Source organism: Barbatula barbatula (assembly GCF_947034865.1).
Source record: "Barbatula barbatula genome assembly, contig: scaffold_162, whole genome shotgun sequence".
In the NCBI taxonomy this organism is placed as follows: domain Eukaryota; kingdom Metazoa; phylum Chordata; class Actinopteri; order Cypriniformes; family Nemacheilidae; genus Barbatula; species Barbatula barbatula.
Genome location: NW_027636873.1, coordinates 667 through 20,000, shown reverse-complemented (window position 1 = coordinate 20,000; position 19,334 = coordinate 667). Strand labels below are relative to the sequence as shown.

General features: G+C 43.4%; 1 protein-coding gene across 1 annotated transcript in view; it reads right to left on the bottom strand.

The window, feature by feature from the left end:
* Window positions 1-18,670, bottom strand: part of LOC306890983 (laminin subunit alpha-2-like) — a gene marked incomplete at both ends in the record, with an annotated part of 29,365 nt that extends 10,695 nt beyond the window's left edge. The window contains 8 exons of the mRNA XM_079488410.1: window positions 1,604-1,840; window positions 2,009-2,145; window positions 3,068-3,245; window positions 6,244-6,350; window positions 12,183-12,394; window positions 17,249-17,335; window positions 17,895-18,022; window positions 18,557-18,670. Of these exons, the coding sequence (XP_079344536.1) occupies window positions 1,604-1,840; window positions 2,009-2,145; window positions 3,068-3,245; window positions 6,244-6,350; window positions 12,183-12,394; window positions 17,249-17,335; window positions 17,895-18,022; window positions 18,557-18,670 (1,200 nt within the window). The remainder of the gene's footprint in view (window positions 1-1,603; window positions 1,841-2,008; window positions 2,146-3,067; window positions 3,246-6,243; window positions 6,351-12,182; window positions 12,395-17,248; window positions 17,336-17,894; window positions 18,023-18,556) is intronic.
* Between the last annotated feature and the right edge of the window lie 664 nt (window positions 18,671-19,334).

Below are 19,334 nucleotides of genomic sequence, written 5' to 3'. Positions count from 1 at the left end.
TTATGATGTGGGTCAGAGCAGGCACAACTGTTGGAGAGATGGCCTGGAGAAGATGGGATCCAGTGGGCAGGTGGTAGGGTGGTTGGAACCAATGACCTTTGAGACATCAGCTTCAGACAGAGGAGAAAGGTGGGGAGCACACACGTGTCAGGGATGTGGGCGGGTTCGACAGGTGGTGGCGTAGAAAACTGGCTGCTGATGGCGGTAGTTTTCTTTACGAAGAACGCTGTTTAGCTGTTAACTCCAATGAAGGTGCGGGAGCAGGCAGACAGAGGAGAGCAGAGAAGGTTTTGAAGAGCGTTCGAGAGTCTGGAGAGTTGCAGATCCTCGAGTGGTAGTAATCTGTTTTTGCAGAGGTGACATCAACAGAGAAAGTAGAGAGAAGAGATTGGTAGACAGAGAGGTCAGCAGGGTCTTTTGACTTGCGCCTTTTTCTCTTAGCTGACCGGAGGCTGGAGCGATGCTCACGCAGTACATCCGATAACCAGGGAGCCGACGGGGATGCACGGGCTGGTCCAGATGCAAGAGGGCATAGGTTGTCCAGGCAGGATGCAAGCGTGGAACACAGAGTCTATGTGGCATTGTCTGTATTCAAAAGACGGTGCCTCCACCCCTTCCTGTGATGGGAGGGTTGTGGGAGAAAGTGCGGTTATGGGAGAGGGCAGCGGGAGTGGCAGAGTCCTCTGGTTTGATCCTTGTTTCTGTAATTGCTACGATGGAAAGACCAGAATGTTTAACAAAAGCTGTAATGAAATCAGCTTTGTTCACAGCAGATTGGCAGTTCCACAATCCTATTGGGAAAGTAGAAGGGGCAGTTGATAGCAGTGAAACATTGTGAAGATTATTAGCATTGCGTCGCCTTCGGCATGCGGCAGATGATTTACGTGTTGTGATAACAGAAAGGATTTTAAAACATATATTTAAGAGAAGCAGAAAGAAAATAGGGAGAAACATTAAAGAAAACAATAAAGGAATGAGTATTAGTGCAAACAAGTAAGACAAAGTGCAAGTGTTGATACAAAACAAAATAGGTACAAAAGAAGTGCAATACTCAAGTGTGACTCGGTGGAGTCGATGTCTTTACTCTCTTCGGTCTTCACGCGACCGCTGCCGCGATGGGTAGTCGCTTTCTAAATACCCGTCTAATTACTTAAATTCAACAGGCCCCGCCCTCAGATGACACGCGCACACAAAGCAAACAAATTAAACTAGCCCGAGAATGAACGAAGGAACGATACTACACACGGTTTCACCACGTGACAGAGCGGAAGTAAATACAAAGTGATTTCTCAGTTTAACACAGTACTAAAACTCAACAAGACACCATTTAAATACACTCACACAGTTCTGTAAGCTTCTGCTGCTAAGTTGCTTCTCTATGATATCTGTAAATGTATGTAGATGTTTAATAGTGAATGTTATACGACGTGATTGGCTTACGAGGGTCATGTGATCGACCCTGACTGTTACAATCACCTTTAATCGTACTAAAGTATAAAGCTAATAAGAGGATTTTTATGATGTGAGGTACAGCCAGACTTGTGGATGAAAAATCTTTATGTTGTGACGATGATGATACAGAAAACAGATTTGTCTACAGTACCTTACAGGAGCACTGTCCACTTCTGTCTGCACATGCGCAGAGACCCGAAACTGCATCGCAGGTGTCTGCAGACGAGCCGGCCGCCGAACACTGACATGAGATGCATTGTGGGAAATCTCTGTAACCCAGTTTACACTCGTCACATTTCTCGCCCATGATCTGTTCACGACACGTACAGCAGCCGGTGTTGATGTTACACTGCTGCGTGACGGAACCCAACACGCTACAGCCGCAAACCTGCACACAGCGAACACCTCACATTATCAGTCACCTCCACAGATGAACAAAAGGATTTTTCTCATTAGAGTAATAATGGAGTGAAACTAATATGCTGTAAAGAAAGTGATCTGAAGTGTGCAGGTGTTTGATCAGAAGATGACAGACAGACAGACAGATGAGCGTTACCTTACAGCCCGTGGTGATGTCATGACCCCAGTGGTTGGGTGCACATTTGTCACATCTCTCTCCAACAGTGTTGGGTGGACAGATACACTGACCTGTGTTTGCATCACAGTTATTTCCCACATGAGCACACTGGCACGCTGAGAGAGAGAGAGAGAGAGTATGAGACGTATGTAACATCAGTGTAAAGCAGGACACTAAACACATTTAAATGATGAAGCTGAATCTATGTTTCATAACTTCTAAACTGAGACAGATTTCAATGTAAAGGATAATGATCCGGTTCACAGAGAAGGCTTATGATCTATTTTGATATGTCAGGGCAGGTTCAGTCTGGTTCTAGTCTTGAGCCAAATGTCTCAGATGTTTGAAGAAACCCACATGCAAATCTATCTGAACAACTCTGTGAAATCTAAAGCTTTAAAGACTTTAGAAGAGAGCTCAGACCAAACATTACTTTGATGTACTTCATAGTATTTCATCGATCAATAAAATCTATGTATGACATCATTTTTTAAAGAATTCTCCGGTTAAAGAGAAAAGTGCCAAAGCAATGTCCTGTATCTGCGCAGGTGGCTTTCTTCAAGCGTCTTGGAAACATTGTCACAGCTCTTCTGGATTTATTCCGTCAGGGTTTCTCTGATCTCTGCACTGGCTGTTGAGCTTTACTGGAGTTAAATCAATAATGAGCTGATCAGCCTGGAAAGATTCTCTGACATGTTTGATATCAATGTTTGATATAATATGACAAATTAACAAGGTTTTTCTTATGTGATCTAGGTCATGTATCCGTCTACAAATATCAATACTTCCTGTTTAATGTGGACGGTTGAGCTGAGAGAAATAAACACCACAGCTTGTTATGACAAAAACAATCAACATGACAAGAGCGTTTCTCTTCATCACAGCACAGTGTTTTTCTCCATTTCATCTCAGCGATGTCTGTGAGAAACATGAGATAATAAAGAGATCTAACATGTGATTTGTCTGTCCTGAAGCACTGCCATCCCACCAACGCAAACATCACATCAGCACTCAGGGGTCAGAGGTCATTCTACTTACGTGTGCAGCCGCCCTCCTGAAAGCTGAAGTGTCCCGGAGCGCAGCGGTCACACTTCTGTCCCGAGACGCCGGGCTGACAGCGACACTGACCGCTCTCATCACAGTCAAAAGACTTTGATCCAAAAGAGTTACAGTGACACGGCACGCAACCCTGACCGCCCTGCATGTGTGAGCCCGACTGTACAAACAAACAACAGACAGACATGACGTGAGAAAGATGACACACAGATGTGATTCATGCTCACGTAGAGAACAAATCCTGATGTCCTGAGATTTCTTTTTAGGCAAAAACGGAAATAAAACGATATCATATTTAGTCTAATGTGGACAAACATCAGACAAGAACAAAAGTTTGACTTCATTAGGACTTTCAAGACTTCTTTTGCTTAAAGCGTGTTTTTTCATGTGTGCATTTTCATCCAAATCATTTTTCTGAGAATCAAACTTCTGATCCTGATGTAACCGCAACAGAAACACATCACACAATCCTGATCACATCACTCAACAAACATGCACTTACTACAAACCCACAACTCCACACTGATGCTGAAGATCATTTCATTTTAATGATGATGAGCTGCCGGCTGATTGACAGCGATCTGTCTGCTGGGAACAGGTGCGCTGTCACCGTGACAACCAATGAGAACGCTGTCCTGCCATTTACTGTCAGCGCCACAGCATTCATGCCAAACAGATGAAAGCACACACACACACACACACACACGAGCATCACGCGGCGTGTGTTTGTTAAAAGCGCTGCCATCCGCTCAGAGCTGTGAGCCAACATGACAAAACTCTCTTGGAAGAGAACACTGTCTGATGCTTTATAAAGACACTGACACCATTATAACATCAAAAGCACAGCGTGTGACACTGAAGTGCCTCCACCACACATGAGAATATCACTGAAACTCATCAGGATCAGAACCTTTCACCACAGCAGAAAAAGTTCATTACTGTATCTGGGCATGTGAAGTCAATTTGGCATTCACTTCCGAGTACAAATATAAGGAAAATATATTTCATTTAAAGTGTCAATATAATTTTTTCAGATCCTGATTGGTTAAGCGTTTTACCCTTAAGTGTCCGCAGAAAACGTACAAATGGCATAAATGCTTCATACAAATGAATAAATTAGGGCCATTTCATTTTTAGTTTACCGAAAAATATTTTTACTTGTGTATTTAAGTTTTAACTATACAATAGAGGTATGTTTGACTTTTGAGAGGATTATATAAAAAATCATTATTGTGCAGTCAAATTCATTTAAATCAAACTGCAATTGGTTTGATTTGATTTCAGCCATAATAACTAAAAAAACACATTAATAAAAAAAACATGATTTACTGTGGTATATTATTGTGCAAATTATTATAGCAAACTACAGTACAATTCCTAGATACTCTAGATAGGGTTTTTAACCTTACTATAGTATACTACAGTGTTGACACAGTTTATCATTTTACTACAATGGTACTACAATTTCCTTTAGCAGATACTACAGTATTCTTTCGTCTGAGTGTTGATGTTAACGGGACTTTTATTTTGATGGGTCGTCAGGAAGACACTTGAGCGTTTGACAATAGCTTCAGTCAAACAGTAAAATGCTCGTGAAATAAACTCTCAGAGCAACTCCAGAGATGAAGTTCATGTGTTTATATCCTCATACAGTGCAGACGCAGACAAGTCCTCGACCATCACTGGTGTAGTATGTTCATCTGTGCACCTCATTCACTCAGAACAGCCAGATGACATGTTTAAATAACAGGATTCCATGTCCGCATCTAGTTACATGGACTCAATGCGGTGCATCATTGATTATTATTGTCACACACTCACAAACAAGCACAACCACCACCAACACAATTCACACAAACACACAGCTCTGTCTAATGCACATATTCGTATTATTCTTAGCACGGGCCGATTTGTTTCGTAGCTCTGTTATTATAATTTTTTTCAAGTTTCTTCTCCGGTCGGGCAAGTGAAGATTTCCATCACAACACATTCTCTTGTCCCAGACAAGCGTTAATGTCGAGCCCTGTTGTATATAATAATATTGTTGAGATCTCTTCAAAAGCCAGAATTGAGTCATTGTTAAGATGTTATTTTCACACTCATGCGCAAACACCTGTGCACCCGTCATGCTGTAGATTTACCCCGGTACCGGGGCGGTAAGCCCCTCGCGGGCAGCCCCCTCTGCTCTCCCATCTCTGGACGTGCTGAATGGGAATCTGTTGGACGGGTCGGCGGGTCTCCCTGCGGGCGTGAGGCGGGCGCACAAGGTCACACCTGAGGCCCAGGTAACCGGCACGACAGAAGCACCTGCCCTCAGAATCACAGCGCCGGGACACTGAGCCCCTGAGACTACACTGACACGGCTTACACAACTGAGACTCGCTGTCCCACCAACAGTTGGGCTAAACACACACAGACGGACGGGTATTGAGAAGAAAACAAACCAGCAGTTTGAATACATTCACCTGATCTCAGGAGTGTCCAGAAAACAAGAGGAATTCAAAAGATGAAAAGATAATCATATTTCACATCACTTCAGTCAATAAACATGAGATATAATGAGCACACGTTTCAGAAGCCAGTGAGCTGCTTCACTGTCCACACTTTCTCTCTGATGATGACGTGACGGATATGAAATATGTGACGGATATGTAAGGAGACACGTGTTTCTCATGATTCAGGATGTTTCTGTAAGTGAGGAGGACTGTTATTGGGACAGCTGGCTCTTGACCGGAAATATACACTATTAAGCTGACAGTATAAAGTCCTCATGTAAACACCGTTTATACATTTAACTTTCTTCAATTAAGGAATTTCTGTTCATCAAGTAGAAGAACTGTTACTTAGCTAAACTTAATGTAAATGCCGCAAAGTTACACAACAAACTATTTATTTTACCAAATTAATATAAAATCAAAATATTTATTTTATTCTATTATTATACAATAAAACATTATATTTAACATGAATATAGGATAATCAAATCAAATATAAATAGTTGACCGATCAACACGCACAGATTGCAAGTTATCACTTTGTGCCAGATGTGTGCGTCCAATCTAATCATCTATGAATGTGTCCATGATGCTGTCTAGGTAGTCAGCTCACTAGTTGTGCAACAGTAGAATCAGTGTGTGTGTGTGTTTGTGTATACCCACCATACACTCATCACATTGACGTCCAATCACATGATTTCTGCACTGACACTGACCCGTCTCCTGATGACACATCTCAGACATTGACCCGTTCAGGTGACACGCACACGCTGAAACACACACATCCAATAAAACAAAGATAAAGAGCCATTATTCTGCATTTAAGAGCTTGATGGGTTTCATTGTTCCTTCTAGAGCTGCAGGATTAATTGTATTTTAATTGTGATAATGCTTTATGCTTCTCACCAGTAATTGAGACTAATCATTGTGACAGAAATGTTTTTAAAGCAGCACAAAACTCCAGATAAGGCCAGAAGATCAGGACACAGCTTGTATCTTTTAAAATGCCACTTTACAGGAAATACAAAAGCACAACATTTTTTAACTGCATTATTTTAATGGAGTGATTATTTACACCGAGTTCAAATAGACCGCCCTGTCGGCCCACCAATGATTGGAATAGAGAAAGTGTCAGAACAGCTAATCCACCTCTTGCTGAAAACTTGTGAGAAACTCTTTTACCTTTTCTACCACATTACACACCATTAAGGCATTTGTATTCAATAAAATGGCTTTAAGATTCGAATTCATTTTTATTCATAAGGTTTAGGTGTCGGGTTTAAGGTTAGGGCTTTAATATCTCAATAAGTTGCCATCATTTGAATAGTTTTTTTAAATGTAATGATTAACACTCTGTTCCCTTTCTGTCGTTCCTCGACGTTGTGTCGAGCCGACAGATGGGGTTCGCCCTTGAGAACCAATCATCTTCTGACTATTTTGAAAAGGCCAATGAAATTGGCGAATGAAATTTGCATGCCGGACTCCGCCCCCGGATATCCGGGTATAAAAAGGGAGCCGGCGTGCTCATTCATTCACCTTTTGTTCTTCGGAGCCTTCGCATTGAATGACTAACGAAGCTGATATCTTGACGTGGTGCAGCGGATTGTCCCTTCCAGTGATCATCCCCCCCGGCGTTTCAGCAGTTCCAGAGGTGTTCGAGAAAGAGATAATTTCGAAAAGAGCAAATTTCTTCAGTGTGGCATGTCCCGCTGCTCTCGTGGTTGCGGCTCCCTCATCGAGGAGGGGGACGGACACGATGTCTGCGTCAGGTGTTTGGGCATCCAACACGCTGAGGCAGCTTTCGCGGAGTCATCCTGCGGGTGGATGACTATAGAGACGTTGCGGTCATGGGTGGCTGCCTCTCCAGCCACCACCTCGTCTGCTTCCCGCTTTGCCACCGCAGTGGCGAGCAGCTTGGGTGGCATGGGGATTACGTGAGCGTAAATCCGTCAGCCGATGGCTCACGGACCGTTCACGCCCCGTCTCGCTCGTCTGGCCGTTCCCGGGAAGGCGGTACCACAGCTGCAGGTCCATCAGGCCAAGGCACTGAAATAGCTCCACGAGGGTAAGACCGACCCAAAGGTCATGCAGGAGCTCCGCACTGGCACCGACCTTGCCCTCCAGGCGACTAAGGTGATGGCGCGGGCTTTGGGTCGGACGATGTCCACACTAGTGGTCCACGAGAGGCACCTCTGGCTAAACCTTGCGCAAGGAGGGCTGTTTGGTCCTGTGCAAGATCAGGGAAGAGGAGCATCAAGTGATACTTGTTGCGCCTTACTGGCCCAACCGGACTTGGTCCTCTGAGCTAATGCTCTGACGACAACTCCCCCCTGGCCAGTTCCCCTGACGAAGGACCTTCTCTCGCAGGGGAAGGGCACGTTGTGGCACCCGAGACCAGACCTCTGGAACCTCCACGTCTGGCTCCTGGATGGGACGAGGAGATCCTGAGTGGTCTACCCCCCACGGTGGTGGAGACCGTCACCCAGGCTAGGGCACCTGCCACAAGGCGGCTGTATGCCTTTAAGTGGCGCCTCTTCTCGTCTTGGTGTTCTTCTCGCAGAGAAGACCCACGGAATTGCTCGGTCAGGCACATGCTGTCCTTCCTGCAGGAGAGGTTGGAGAGTAATCTCTCCCCTTCCACACTGTAAGTGTATGTAGCCGCAATCGCCGCTCATCACGAGCCAGTTGCTGGAAAACCTCTAGGGCAGCATGACCTGATCATCAGGTTCCTCAGGGGCGCGAGGAGGCTTAACCCACAGACATATGCAGAGCTGCGGGTTGGGCTGCGCCCAATACCTTTGGGAGGTTCTACAACCTCTGCGTGGAACCGGTGTCAGCTCGAGTCTTACAGGGTAACACCAGGTGAGACCGGCGGCCGGTAGGGCGTACGCCTGCGAAGAGCGCCATCCCCCTCTTTAAGTGGGTCAGTGCGCTATCATCTGCCTCCCTTCTTTCCCCTCGGACGAAAAATAGGCAGTCCATCCATCACTAAGCACTCAAGGCAACGGGCTGAGCGGAGCAGCCTGCCACCTTTGGTTACCCTCATGTAGCTCTAACCGACCTCAGTGCTCCAGACGTAGTAACCCCCCAGCAGGGTGGTTCCGTCTGAGATTTCATCATGAGTTAGTTCCCCTCATGGAACCCATGACCTTCCCCAGGTGGACATCCACCTTGCGGCATCCCGCACATACCTCCCATGAGCTCTTCCCTGCCGGTAAGACCATGTTGATGTTTCCACTGTATTCCCCCCGAGGGTGGGAAGTGGTCTCCGTAGCGCACCTCCCCATTGAGGGAATAGCGCTTACCCAGGGGTCCTACGGTACCGGACGGCTCTCGCAAATGAAGCCGTCTGAGGTGGCCGAGGGCAGGGGCTACTCATCTTTTCTAAAGCTCTGGGACCCCTGCCTACCTACTGGAAGGTTACAATCTCGCGACAGCGCTTACGTCTGACTCGCCTAGGCCGGTCAACGCCGCTTCGCGATAGATTGTGACGCGGCTAGTGCTGTGGCGTTTTCAATAGGAACCCCATCTGCCGGTTCGACACAATGTCGAGAGTCCTTCATGCCACAACAATAGCCGTCCGCTGCAGCAGTCAAGAGATGCTCTCAGGCTCCTCAGAACAAAAGGTGAATGAATGAGCACGCCGGCTCCCCATTTTATACCCGGATATCCGGGAGCGGAGCCCGGCATGCAAATTTCATTCGCCAATTTCATTGGCCTTTTCAAAATAGTCAGAAGATGATTGGTTCTCAAGGGCGAACCCCATCTGTCGGTTCGACACAACGTCGCGTTCCCTCCATCAGGGAACAGAGGTTACATACGTAACCGAGACGTTATTATTGCATAATGTTTAATGTACAACAATACTGAGGTGCAATTAGTAACGTTATCTTCCACTATATATAAGTCCCTTATAGCTTCTAACTATTATTTCTACTTAATCCAAAGAAAATACAGCTATTTTTACTTAGTGTAAACAGATCCTATTGATATTTACACCGCTGCCTTATTTCAACCCTTTTTTGCAAAACCCAAAACCCACAGACAAGCATGAAGGGGGACCAATAGTAATGATTTATAAAATGATAAATTAAAATTGGAGTAACAAGGTTTTATTCCGAAGGTCACAACACATTTCTTATAAAACGGCCGACTGCATTACACAGCCTAAAGATCACTTTATTAATTTTACTTTATGAAACCTTGTTATAAGAATAAGTGGAGTGTTTTATGTAAACAATAAGCCGTGTGAAGCAGTCGTGCCACAACACTCTTAGCTGTTACATTTACATTTATGCATTTGGCAGATGCTTTTATCCAAAGCGACTCACATTGCATTATCCTATAGATTTATACATAGATATCTGCAATCCCCTGAGATCAAACACACAACCTTGGGCTGTTATAGATGCACTGTAACCCACTGCTTCACAGGCCTATTGCTTTCCGTTTGTGGTGATTGATTGTTTTCATGATGGATTGTGTGCTTTGAAATACGGTGTTGAAGAAGTTCAACGGCAGCAGATAATAACATATTCATTGGCTCTATAGACATGAATAAACATGCTGAAGTGACATTAAAAACTTAAGTTCTGAGCAAAATAATCGTGATGATCGTTTTACCCGTGATCGCGCAGCCCTAGTTTATCCCGTAGCTCACAGATTTCTTTCAATCATTTTCTTTCTGTTTTTTAAAAGAAAACTGAGAGTAATCATATTATTACAGTAAACATATTTTATTTACATCAGAAATGTTTTGCTAAGCTTTCAGAATGCCCTTCCTGCTGTTTGGAAATGCAGTGATTTCATTCATTTCAAGTTCATCACTGCAGAATGAATGAATGAGTCAATTTCATATTCCAGACTGAGGGTTTGTGTGGGATTGATTGTGTAGGCGGCCCATAATGCATCACTGTATGCTGTAATAAACGCTTTTCTTTCACATGTAAGTCATGAGCCGTGTGTCCCGTTACACCATTCTGCTCTTCATTCCGCTCTCAAACCCCAACAGAGAGAAAGAAAGACCTGAGACAGCAGCACAATCTTCTTTCATCAAATAAAAACATGTGTTGATGGATAACAATCGGAAGCGCATTGGAAAACGTTCATAACGCAGACACAGCAGACGTCAATAGAGTTCTCTCTCAGCGTGACGTGTTCACTTCATTCCTCCTTCACAACATTTCACTTCAACAAGTGCCTTGTTCTGGATATACACAGAATAAAAACAAACATTACACATACAGTATACTATTAAGAATAAATGTGCTCATCAACTTCTGCATGTGATTAAACACATCACATCTGACACCAAAAATATCTTTCGTTATACATGACTGTGACTCTTTACATCTGCATTTCCTTAATATGACCGAACAATGTGAGCACAATATCAAGTGTTTAAAACATTAGTTTTGTACAGCATGTGTGAATATTAATGTTTTATAAACAACATCTGAAAGTATCAAATCATCACCATTTCATACTTCATTCTTCAGTCTCGACTAAGTGAATATGACTAAACATGTTTTGAGCTCGCCTCTAGCGTGTATAATGACTAATATAAAAAATAAGTGAGATTATTCAATGTCCCATGACTCCTTTACATGCAGATCAGTACACAGTCTACACAAAACACAGCCACTCTCTAACCTACTTAAAACTACAACACTGTCAACACACCGCTGCAGGCCATCTCAATACAATCAAATGTGCTTTACACACGCTCACACAAACGCACACGCAAACGCACACGCAAACGCACACGCACACACACAGAGTCTGGATGAGCGCAGCACAGATGGTGTTGAGGAGAATCTGTCTGTGTTGTCCTTGAGGGTCGAGAGCCCACAGAACCAACCTGCTCTCTCTCTCTCTCTCTCTCACTTTACACACCCCCATCTGTCATACTGGCTGTCTCAAACAACATCATTGTATTTCTGTAAAAAACTCACTTTTAGAATGACTGACAAATGTTGTGATTCTGAGCCTTTGTAGTGTCTCTCCTATATTTACAAGATTCACACGTATTCTTTTTCTGGATTGATGTTTTGGTGTTTAATCTCGTCAGGACCGCTGTCGTCACATAATGAAACAACAGTAATATTCAAGGTTGGTGGAATGAAACCGTCCGGCCGGGCATGGACAGAGTGGCAGGACATCAATACATGTCCCCACACCTGGAGATCCAGAACACTTCAACAGGATTCAATTCAAATGATCCGACAGACACAAGCAGAGATGGTGAAGATGGGGATGGAGGTGGGTTTGAGAGCGGCACGATTAGCAGCGGATACGGAGCAGAGGAAGGAAACTTCAACAGGACGCAGTCTAGTGTGTGTTGTGTGACTATTGGTTAACGTTGATTCGCTGCACCTGATGTGATCGGATGATGCAAACTGGACTCACGTCACCTGCCAGAACTGACGCTACGCTTGATTCTGGATAGAAATGGTTATGATGGAAGCGTAACACTGGCTTACACTTTACACCAAATGCTAGTAAGACTTTTAGAAATGTTTCTTGTTGATGTTTGTAACAGTGTTGTTGATATGACAGTGAAGTTTAACATCATATGTGGAATATAAAGAGACATAACTCACGTTGGCAGTTCTTGGCTATAAGAGCATCTCCAAAGTATCGGTCAGCACATGTTTCACAGGCCGGTCCTCCGTATCCCTCACGACACCGCAGACAAGCTCCGGTCACAGCATCACAACTGACAGATGCTGTGAGATCCAGGTTACCGTTACACACACACGGCTCACAGGAACCTCCGGGAACGTTGGGACGACCAAAAAAGCCGTTAGCACACCTGAGGTCATCCCAAGAAAAGAATAATTCAGAAATGCATACAGGTGAAATACTTGAAATACACATGAAGACATCAAACTGAACCCATCAGAATACTGAAGAGCGCTAAAGATGATCTGCTGGGAAATAAATAATAATAATTCATTACATTTATATAGCACATTTCTGGGCACTCAAAGCGCTTTGTATAAAAGGGGGAATCTCCTCAACCTCCACCAATGTGCAGCATCCACCTGGATGATGCGACGGCAGCCATATTGCGCAAGAACGCCCACCACACACCAGCCCATTGGTGGAGAGGAGAGGAGTTATGAAGCCAATCGGTACATATGGGGATGATTAGGAGGTCATGCTGTATAGGGACAAATGGGCCAATTTGTCCAGGATGCCGGGGGTTACATCAGGTGATGTCTTCATCAGTCTTAAAGCTCCTCAAGCTGAAGATCACAGTGATGTTTGTATATTTACTGTATATACACATATGATTATCAGATGTGTCCAGCAGAAATGGACTCTTGTTCAACCAGGTTACACACACTCACATCAGGATTTCATCAAATGTGAAACTCTTTATTTAGTGAGATAACTGAACGGCTCACGACTGAAGTGAGTGACATCAGCAGGAGTTTATTCAGCTGGCGTTCATGATGATAACTGAGCGCTCTATCACTCCATCATCATCATCTGAGATTTCAACAGACGAGAAATAAATGAGTACTGCTTGTTCAACACATGAAGTGATGCTGTGTAGAAGCTCATCAAGAGGGATGAGACACAGGGTCAGAGGTCAGCAGGACAGTCACCTGTGAACTGTATTCGTTCCGTGTGTGTGTTTTCATGATGGTGTATAGACGGTTTCATCTTACCAACATAACAAATGTTACTGTGACCCCAACTGAACATCCGGTACACATTCCCAAACAATAAAGTGCCTGTAGATTATTCTGATAACAAGCAAAAGAAGCGTTACTTGGCTAAACTTGTCTCTCCAATATTTTACATTTAGACTGTGATACCAAGATCAACCGCCAATAATATTAACATAAATGAAATGAAATATAAATAGTTATATTATTAGACACTAGCCTAAACTCTAACTGGAAGTGAACTGGAGGTCAGGTGCGTGCATCAGATGAAACGCTAAGTAACGGCAGTAATTGATGAGAGGATTTCCTCTGGCTGTGTAAGTGCTGAATGACTCTATTACAGTATTATCTACAGTGATGATGATAAAACACAACCGGTCTCACTACAACACAGCACAGCAGATGAGAATGATAGGGGAATAAAGAGAAGAAGACGCTATCATCATCGCCCACACGCTTCTCTTATCTAACCAGTCTGTGTATCTCTCCTGAAGAAACTCACACACACACCGTCCTGACATTCTTCTGCACACCACTGCAAATAATCACAGCCGATGATTCCTGCAGTCCTATAAATCACTGAATACAGAGTAATAGTGCTGGTGAAAAGAAGAGCGCTCACGTCAGAATCATGACACACACATGTACAGTCATATTCATATGTTGTGCGTCCTCTTGTCAATGTTTTCTGTAACAGTCACTGTGGTTAGAGAGTGTCTTCTAAGTGACAACATACATGTCTGACAACAACATATGTTCACATTCTTTTATATCGTCGCTGTCCTTCAAAATACCTCAGATGTGCACATTGTTGTGAACGTGGTGGAAGAACCCAATTGTAGGCAGCGGTGAAGGGGTTAACAGGTTTTAATATATATACACAAAACTGAAAAATAAACACCCATGATGGGGTATACTCATAAGAATAAAACACGCTTGACAAGAAACACTAACTACAAAATAAGACTAACTAAACAGACCACTAACATAGACTAGCATATGCTTTAAACATGTCAGGACGATGTAACAAGGCTTCTTGAACAGGAAACAAGTACAACGAACGAGCACAAGTCAATGGACAAGAGAGCATTACATAGAGAAACTAACAAAGCAGATAACAATGGGCAGGTGTGGGGAATGAGACACAGGTGGAAAGCAATACTAGAAACGAGAGGCGCACGGCCAATGCCGAGACTGGAGAGAACGCATATTATGTCCTGATTGACAATACGTCTCTCTCCACATAAAACACGTGAGTCTGTCATGATTCTGCCCCTAGACTAGAAAATCAAGACAAGAGAAGACAGAATCATGACACACATTCACACCTTTTCAGGAAATGCACAAAACTACTTATGAATGCCAAGTTCTTTTTAATACTTTACATTGCTTTAAATATTTGACAAACATAAAGGGTGACTAATAATAATGATTAAAAATGATGTCATCTGGAGATACGAGGTTTCAGATGGACAGCAGCGCTATGTAAATGATCTGAGGTTTAGGAAGTGATGTGGAACCGTATCTCCAACACTTACTGAATCAGATCAAGAACCAGAACCAGAGCATGACAGTCATTCAGTACACACGCACACACCACGCGCACCTCTAAACTCTAGATTTAAGAGACAACTAATGTCCGTCTATTTCTGTGTGCTCCTGTGAGAGGAAGATCTTAAACACTGATGACCAGCTGTCTTTAACCCGGCTCTATTTATACAACCAACTCCCGTCTGTCTGTCTGTCTGTGTGTGTGTGTGTGTGTGTGTGTGTGTGTGTGTGTGTCCGGTGGTCATAGGGAACATGAGCCCTGTGCTATTCACGACTGAATGAGGCCAGTGGATGTGAAAGTGGGAGTGATTTATCCTGTCACACATCACAGACTCTTAACTGAGCACAAATCTCCTCCAATCACTCTTACACACACACACACACAGTTTAAAGGCAAATGTTTATCTGTTCCCTCAAACCCGATCATTTACTGAATGACCATCAGGTGTTTAGAGGGCGTTTACCTTTAAAAGGTCAATATATACTGTAGGTTGTAATAAGCTGCTTACACAAAATGGCTGTGTGATTTCTCGGAGGACAGTCTCATATGAGGGGTGTGCGTGTGTGTCTTCAGCATCACAGTGACGTGCTTCTGTTGGACATGAATAACAATTATAATGACTTACATGAGACAAATGTTCATGTAACTTTGACACTTTCTCAGTGTGTGTGTGTGTTGAGCGAGAGCTTGATGTTTCTCTACAGGACAGATGAACATCATCACTGAACACTAAACACACTGCAGCATCTTCATGAAGAGTTTGATGACCATATGCTGTCCATGACAACACCTCCATCGTGAACATGTACAAACAGCCAGGTTAGGGTCAGTTTGTATGAAAGTGACATGACCAGCCAATAAATGCTAATCTCCTCAGAAGTTTATTCATTTTGACAGCGTGGCTCAGATCATTTGCTTTCAGAAGAACTTTATATTTGTCTGTGGGGAAACGTAAAGCACAGTTGAGATCTTGAAATTATGGAAGATGAAAACTTCACCAGTCACCGCAGTCTAGCAGAACGACTGAGATTTGAGCGATGTCTCAGTGTCTGTGGGAAGTGTCAGAATCCCAGGTTTAGAGTATGTCCTTCTCGTCTCGTGTCTCTTGGGACAGAGGCGTTTGAGCCCTAGTCTGGGCAGTGATGGATCGCCCCATTAATGTGTGTTTGTCCCTCTCTCTCTCTCCATCTGCCTCATTTTCTCCTCTCATCACATTACTAATGGGTCAGTGTGGAGAGCTTTGGTGCCAGCTAGCGTTTACCCCCCTCAGCCCTGGCGCTGCCACGCTCCCACTCCATCTGTTTCAGTGAGAATACCAGAGAACCTTCATCCACCCAGAAGCCCGCTATTCCGCGCTATTCCACGCTATTCCGCGCTATTCCGCGCTATTCGAACGCTATTCCGCGCTATTCCGCGCTATTCCGCGCTATTCCGCGCTATTCCGCGCTATTCCGCGCTATTTCCGCGCTATTCCGCGCTATTCCGCGCTATTCCGGGATATTTCGCGCTATTCCGCGCTATTCCGCGCTATTTCATGCTATTCCACGCTATTCCACGCTATTTCACGCTATTCCACGCTATTTCACGCTATTCCACGCTATTTCACGCTATTCCACGCTATTCCACGCTATTCCACGCTATTCCACGCTATTCCACACACACACACACACACACACACATGACTTTCACTGACCCACAATACTGCATATAACCGTCCCTATAAACAAACATTGACTGACTGATGGATCCTTCACATGATTTCACATACAGATACACAAAGATGCCTCATTATCATCTGTTTCCATGGGCCATAAGTCATCCGCAATATTGGAACAGTCAAAGCCGTTCGGAAAAACTGTCTGGAGTTCATACATAAAACAAAAAAAGATTGTCACCTGTCAAAGATTTTCACTTATTTTGTGTGAATAGCTCATGGATTAGTGCAATGTTCACCATTACAAGACGGAAACATGTCTGAAGCGCTTGAATGTCATATGTCAATATATTTATGATTTCAGATTCATTTTGAGCCAATGAGTAAACTGGGTTGTTCTGTATCAACCGCACAAGATGAAATGATCTGATTTTTTTAATCCAAGCTTTTCATTTCATATGGCAGAGAGAGAGAGATAGAGAGATCCATATGGACCAGAGATTAGGATTTATTGTCTATTCCAACAGACACATTACACACTACAGACATATGATACTGATCACAATATCACACACACACACACGGCTTAAATGATCAGAGTCAATAGAGAAGAGGATCAGACCTACAGACTCTAAGTGAAAGCTTACACAGTGACTCATAATGCTCAACACACACATCATCTCTGTCATCGTCTTTAAAATTCACAAATCAAACAGAAGACACAACTAATGTTTCATACAGTCTGATACACACAATCAGAATCAGTGTGAGTGGAGGTCTTACCTGTCACAGCGTGTACCGGTGTAGCCGGCCGGACATCGGTCACACACCACCTCACCTCTGCCGTCCAGGTGACACGTGGGACTGAAACTGTGATGTTTTTGAGCCAACAAAGGGCCGAAAAGAAGAAGAAAAGAGAAGTGAATGAGAAGCATCCTTCATGAGTGTGATGTGTCTGAACGTCTGATCCACAGGTCGTGTGTGTGTGAGGTTATTTCAGACGACACCGGACCTCCACTGGGACACTTCAGGAATGCACACGGCGCTTTCTTTAGCTGTGTTCAGCTGTTGAATTCTGGGACACAAACTCAGCGTGCTATGGCCATTTTTACCTCTACTGAAACACATATACTGTATACTGCACCGAAGGAAGCTGAGCGTGTGATACCAGAGTCATTTATATAATAGCTAATAATAATAATAACTTTTGTTTATTGAAACGGACTGGTCCGATCTTTAGTGTATTTGTGTTGTTAATGTGATATCTGTGCATCTGACAGAAGATTCAGCTGCTGCACTTTACCCATAACCAGCATTAGTTTAGTGTGATTTAGCACTCAACATTACCAACATATTTCTTTATGATTATCTAAATGAGCTGGGTGCTTTTTGAAGCTAGTTTAATGACTTTCAGAGTGTGATCTGATACTTGTTTGATGGAGTCAGAAGAGGACAGGCACACGGCTGGCAGTCATTGGCTGTTCCCCGGGTGGCGTCGCCGTAGTAACCAGGAGCACATCGCTCACAGTTCGCTCCTTCTGTGTGGTTCCTACAGTCCTACAACACACAAACACATTGAGAATGACTGTTTGTGTACAGGATGTGTATGACTTCAATCACCAGTGTTCAAAATAAAACTGACCACCACGCATGCACACAAACACACACACACGCATACACATGTGTTTCTCAAGATATAATGCTCTTTCTACTGTACAAACTGGACAAGAGTTGTTGACGTTTGACTGATGATTCAAGGAGGTTGTTATTGTGTTTGTTGTTTATCTTGACAATGATTCAATACACAAACTTGCTACACATTTCACGTAGCAGTAAACATTTATTATCTCAATGTTTTCTTGTTTGTTTACATACAGTACAGTTGGAAATTATTTCCTATATCATATGAATGCTTTAGCAACACAAAAGTATTTTAGTCCTTTCTGTAAAGCTATTTGAATTGAACTGAAACAGACAGATGAACAGAGACACACACACATGTAATGAAACAGTTGTGTATCCGTTTATCATTAAAGAAAGAAAGAAAAGAAAACACATAAACAACACAAAGTCCTTCAGTCCTGATGTTACCTGGCAGTGTCCAGTGATGTCATCACAGCGCTCGGCGTGTGCGTGACATTGACAGAGTTCACACACACCGTGAAACACTGTCCCGTTCACCCTGCGGTAACCCACAGCACACGTCTGGAAACACACAACATCAACAGCAGAAATGAATAGAAATATTGATCAGACACGACTGAACGTAGTAAAGTGTAAGAGGAGATAATGAATGAGAGTTTTAACTTACTACATGATGAAGAACATTAGTTTCTGTCAACACAAGTGTAATGAAGCTTTAACCTTCACTTTTTCTTCAATACACAACAACACCACAGAAAACTGTTGACTACAGTTGGGCAAATTCCAACGTTATGGACGTTGATGTTTTGCATAAAGGACGCAACATAAAAATGCTCAGGGAATTAATGTTACCAATATATTGGACCACCTGTTTATATTTGACTAAACCAGGGGTCTCCAACGTGGTGCCCGTGGGTACCTGGTAGCCCGCATGAACTCTGTAAGGTGCCCGCTAAACACAGGGCTCAAGAATAATGCTCAAGACAGCTGACAAATCTGTGACTACACCGATCAGCCAAGTGCTACATCATCATGAAAGGTTATTATTATCAAGTCTTATAAGCTTTAATATCTGAAAAAAAAACTTAATTTGGTTCTGTGAGCGTAAAAAATAAGGCATCGCATGTTTAAAGTTTGGCAACGTTTTTGGGAGACGACAAACCTTTGGATTTCTGTGAAATAAAATTCACAATCCTGAGCCAATAATACCCAATGAATGGAGAAG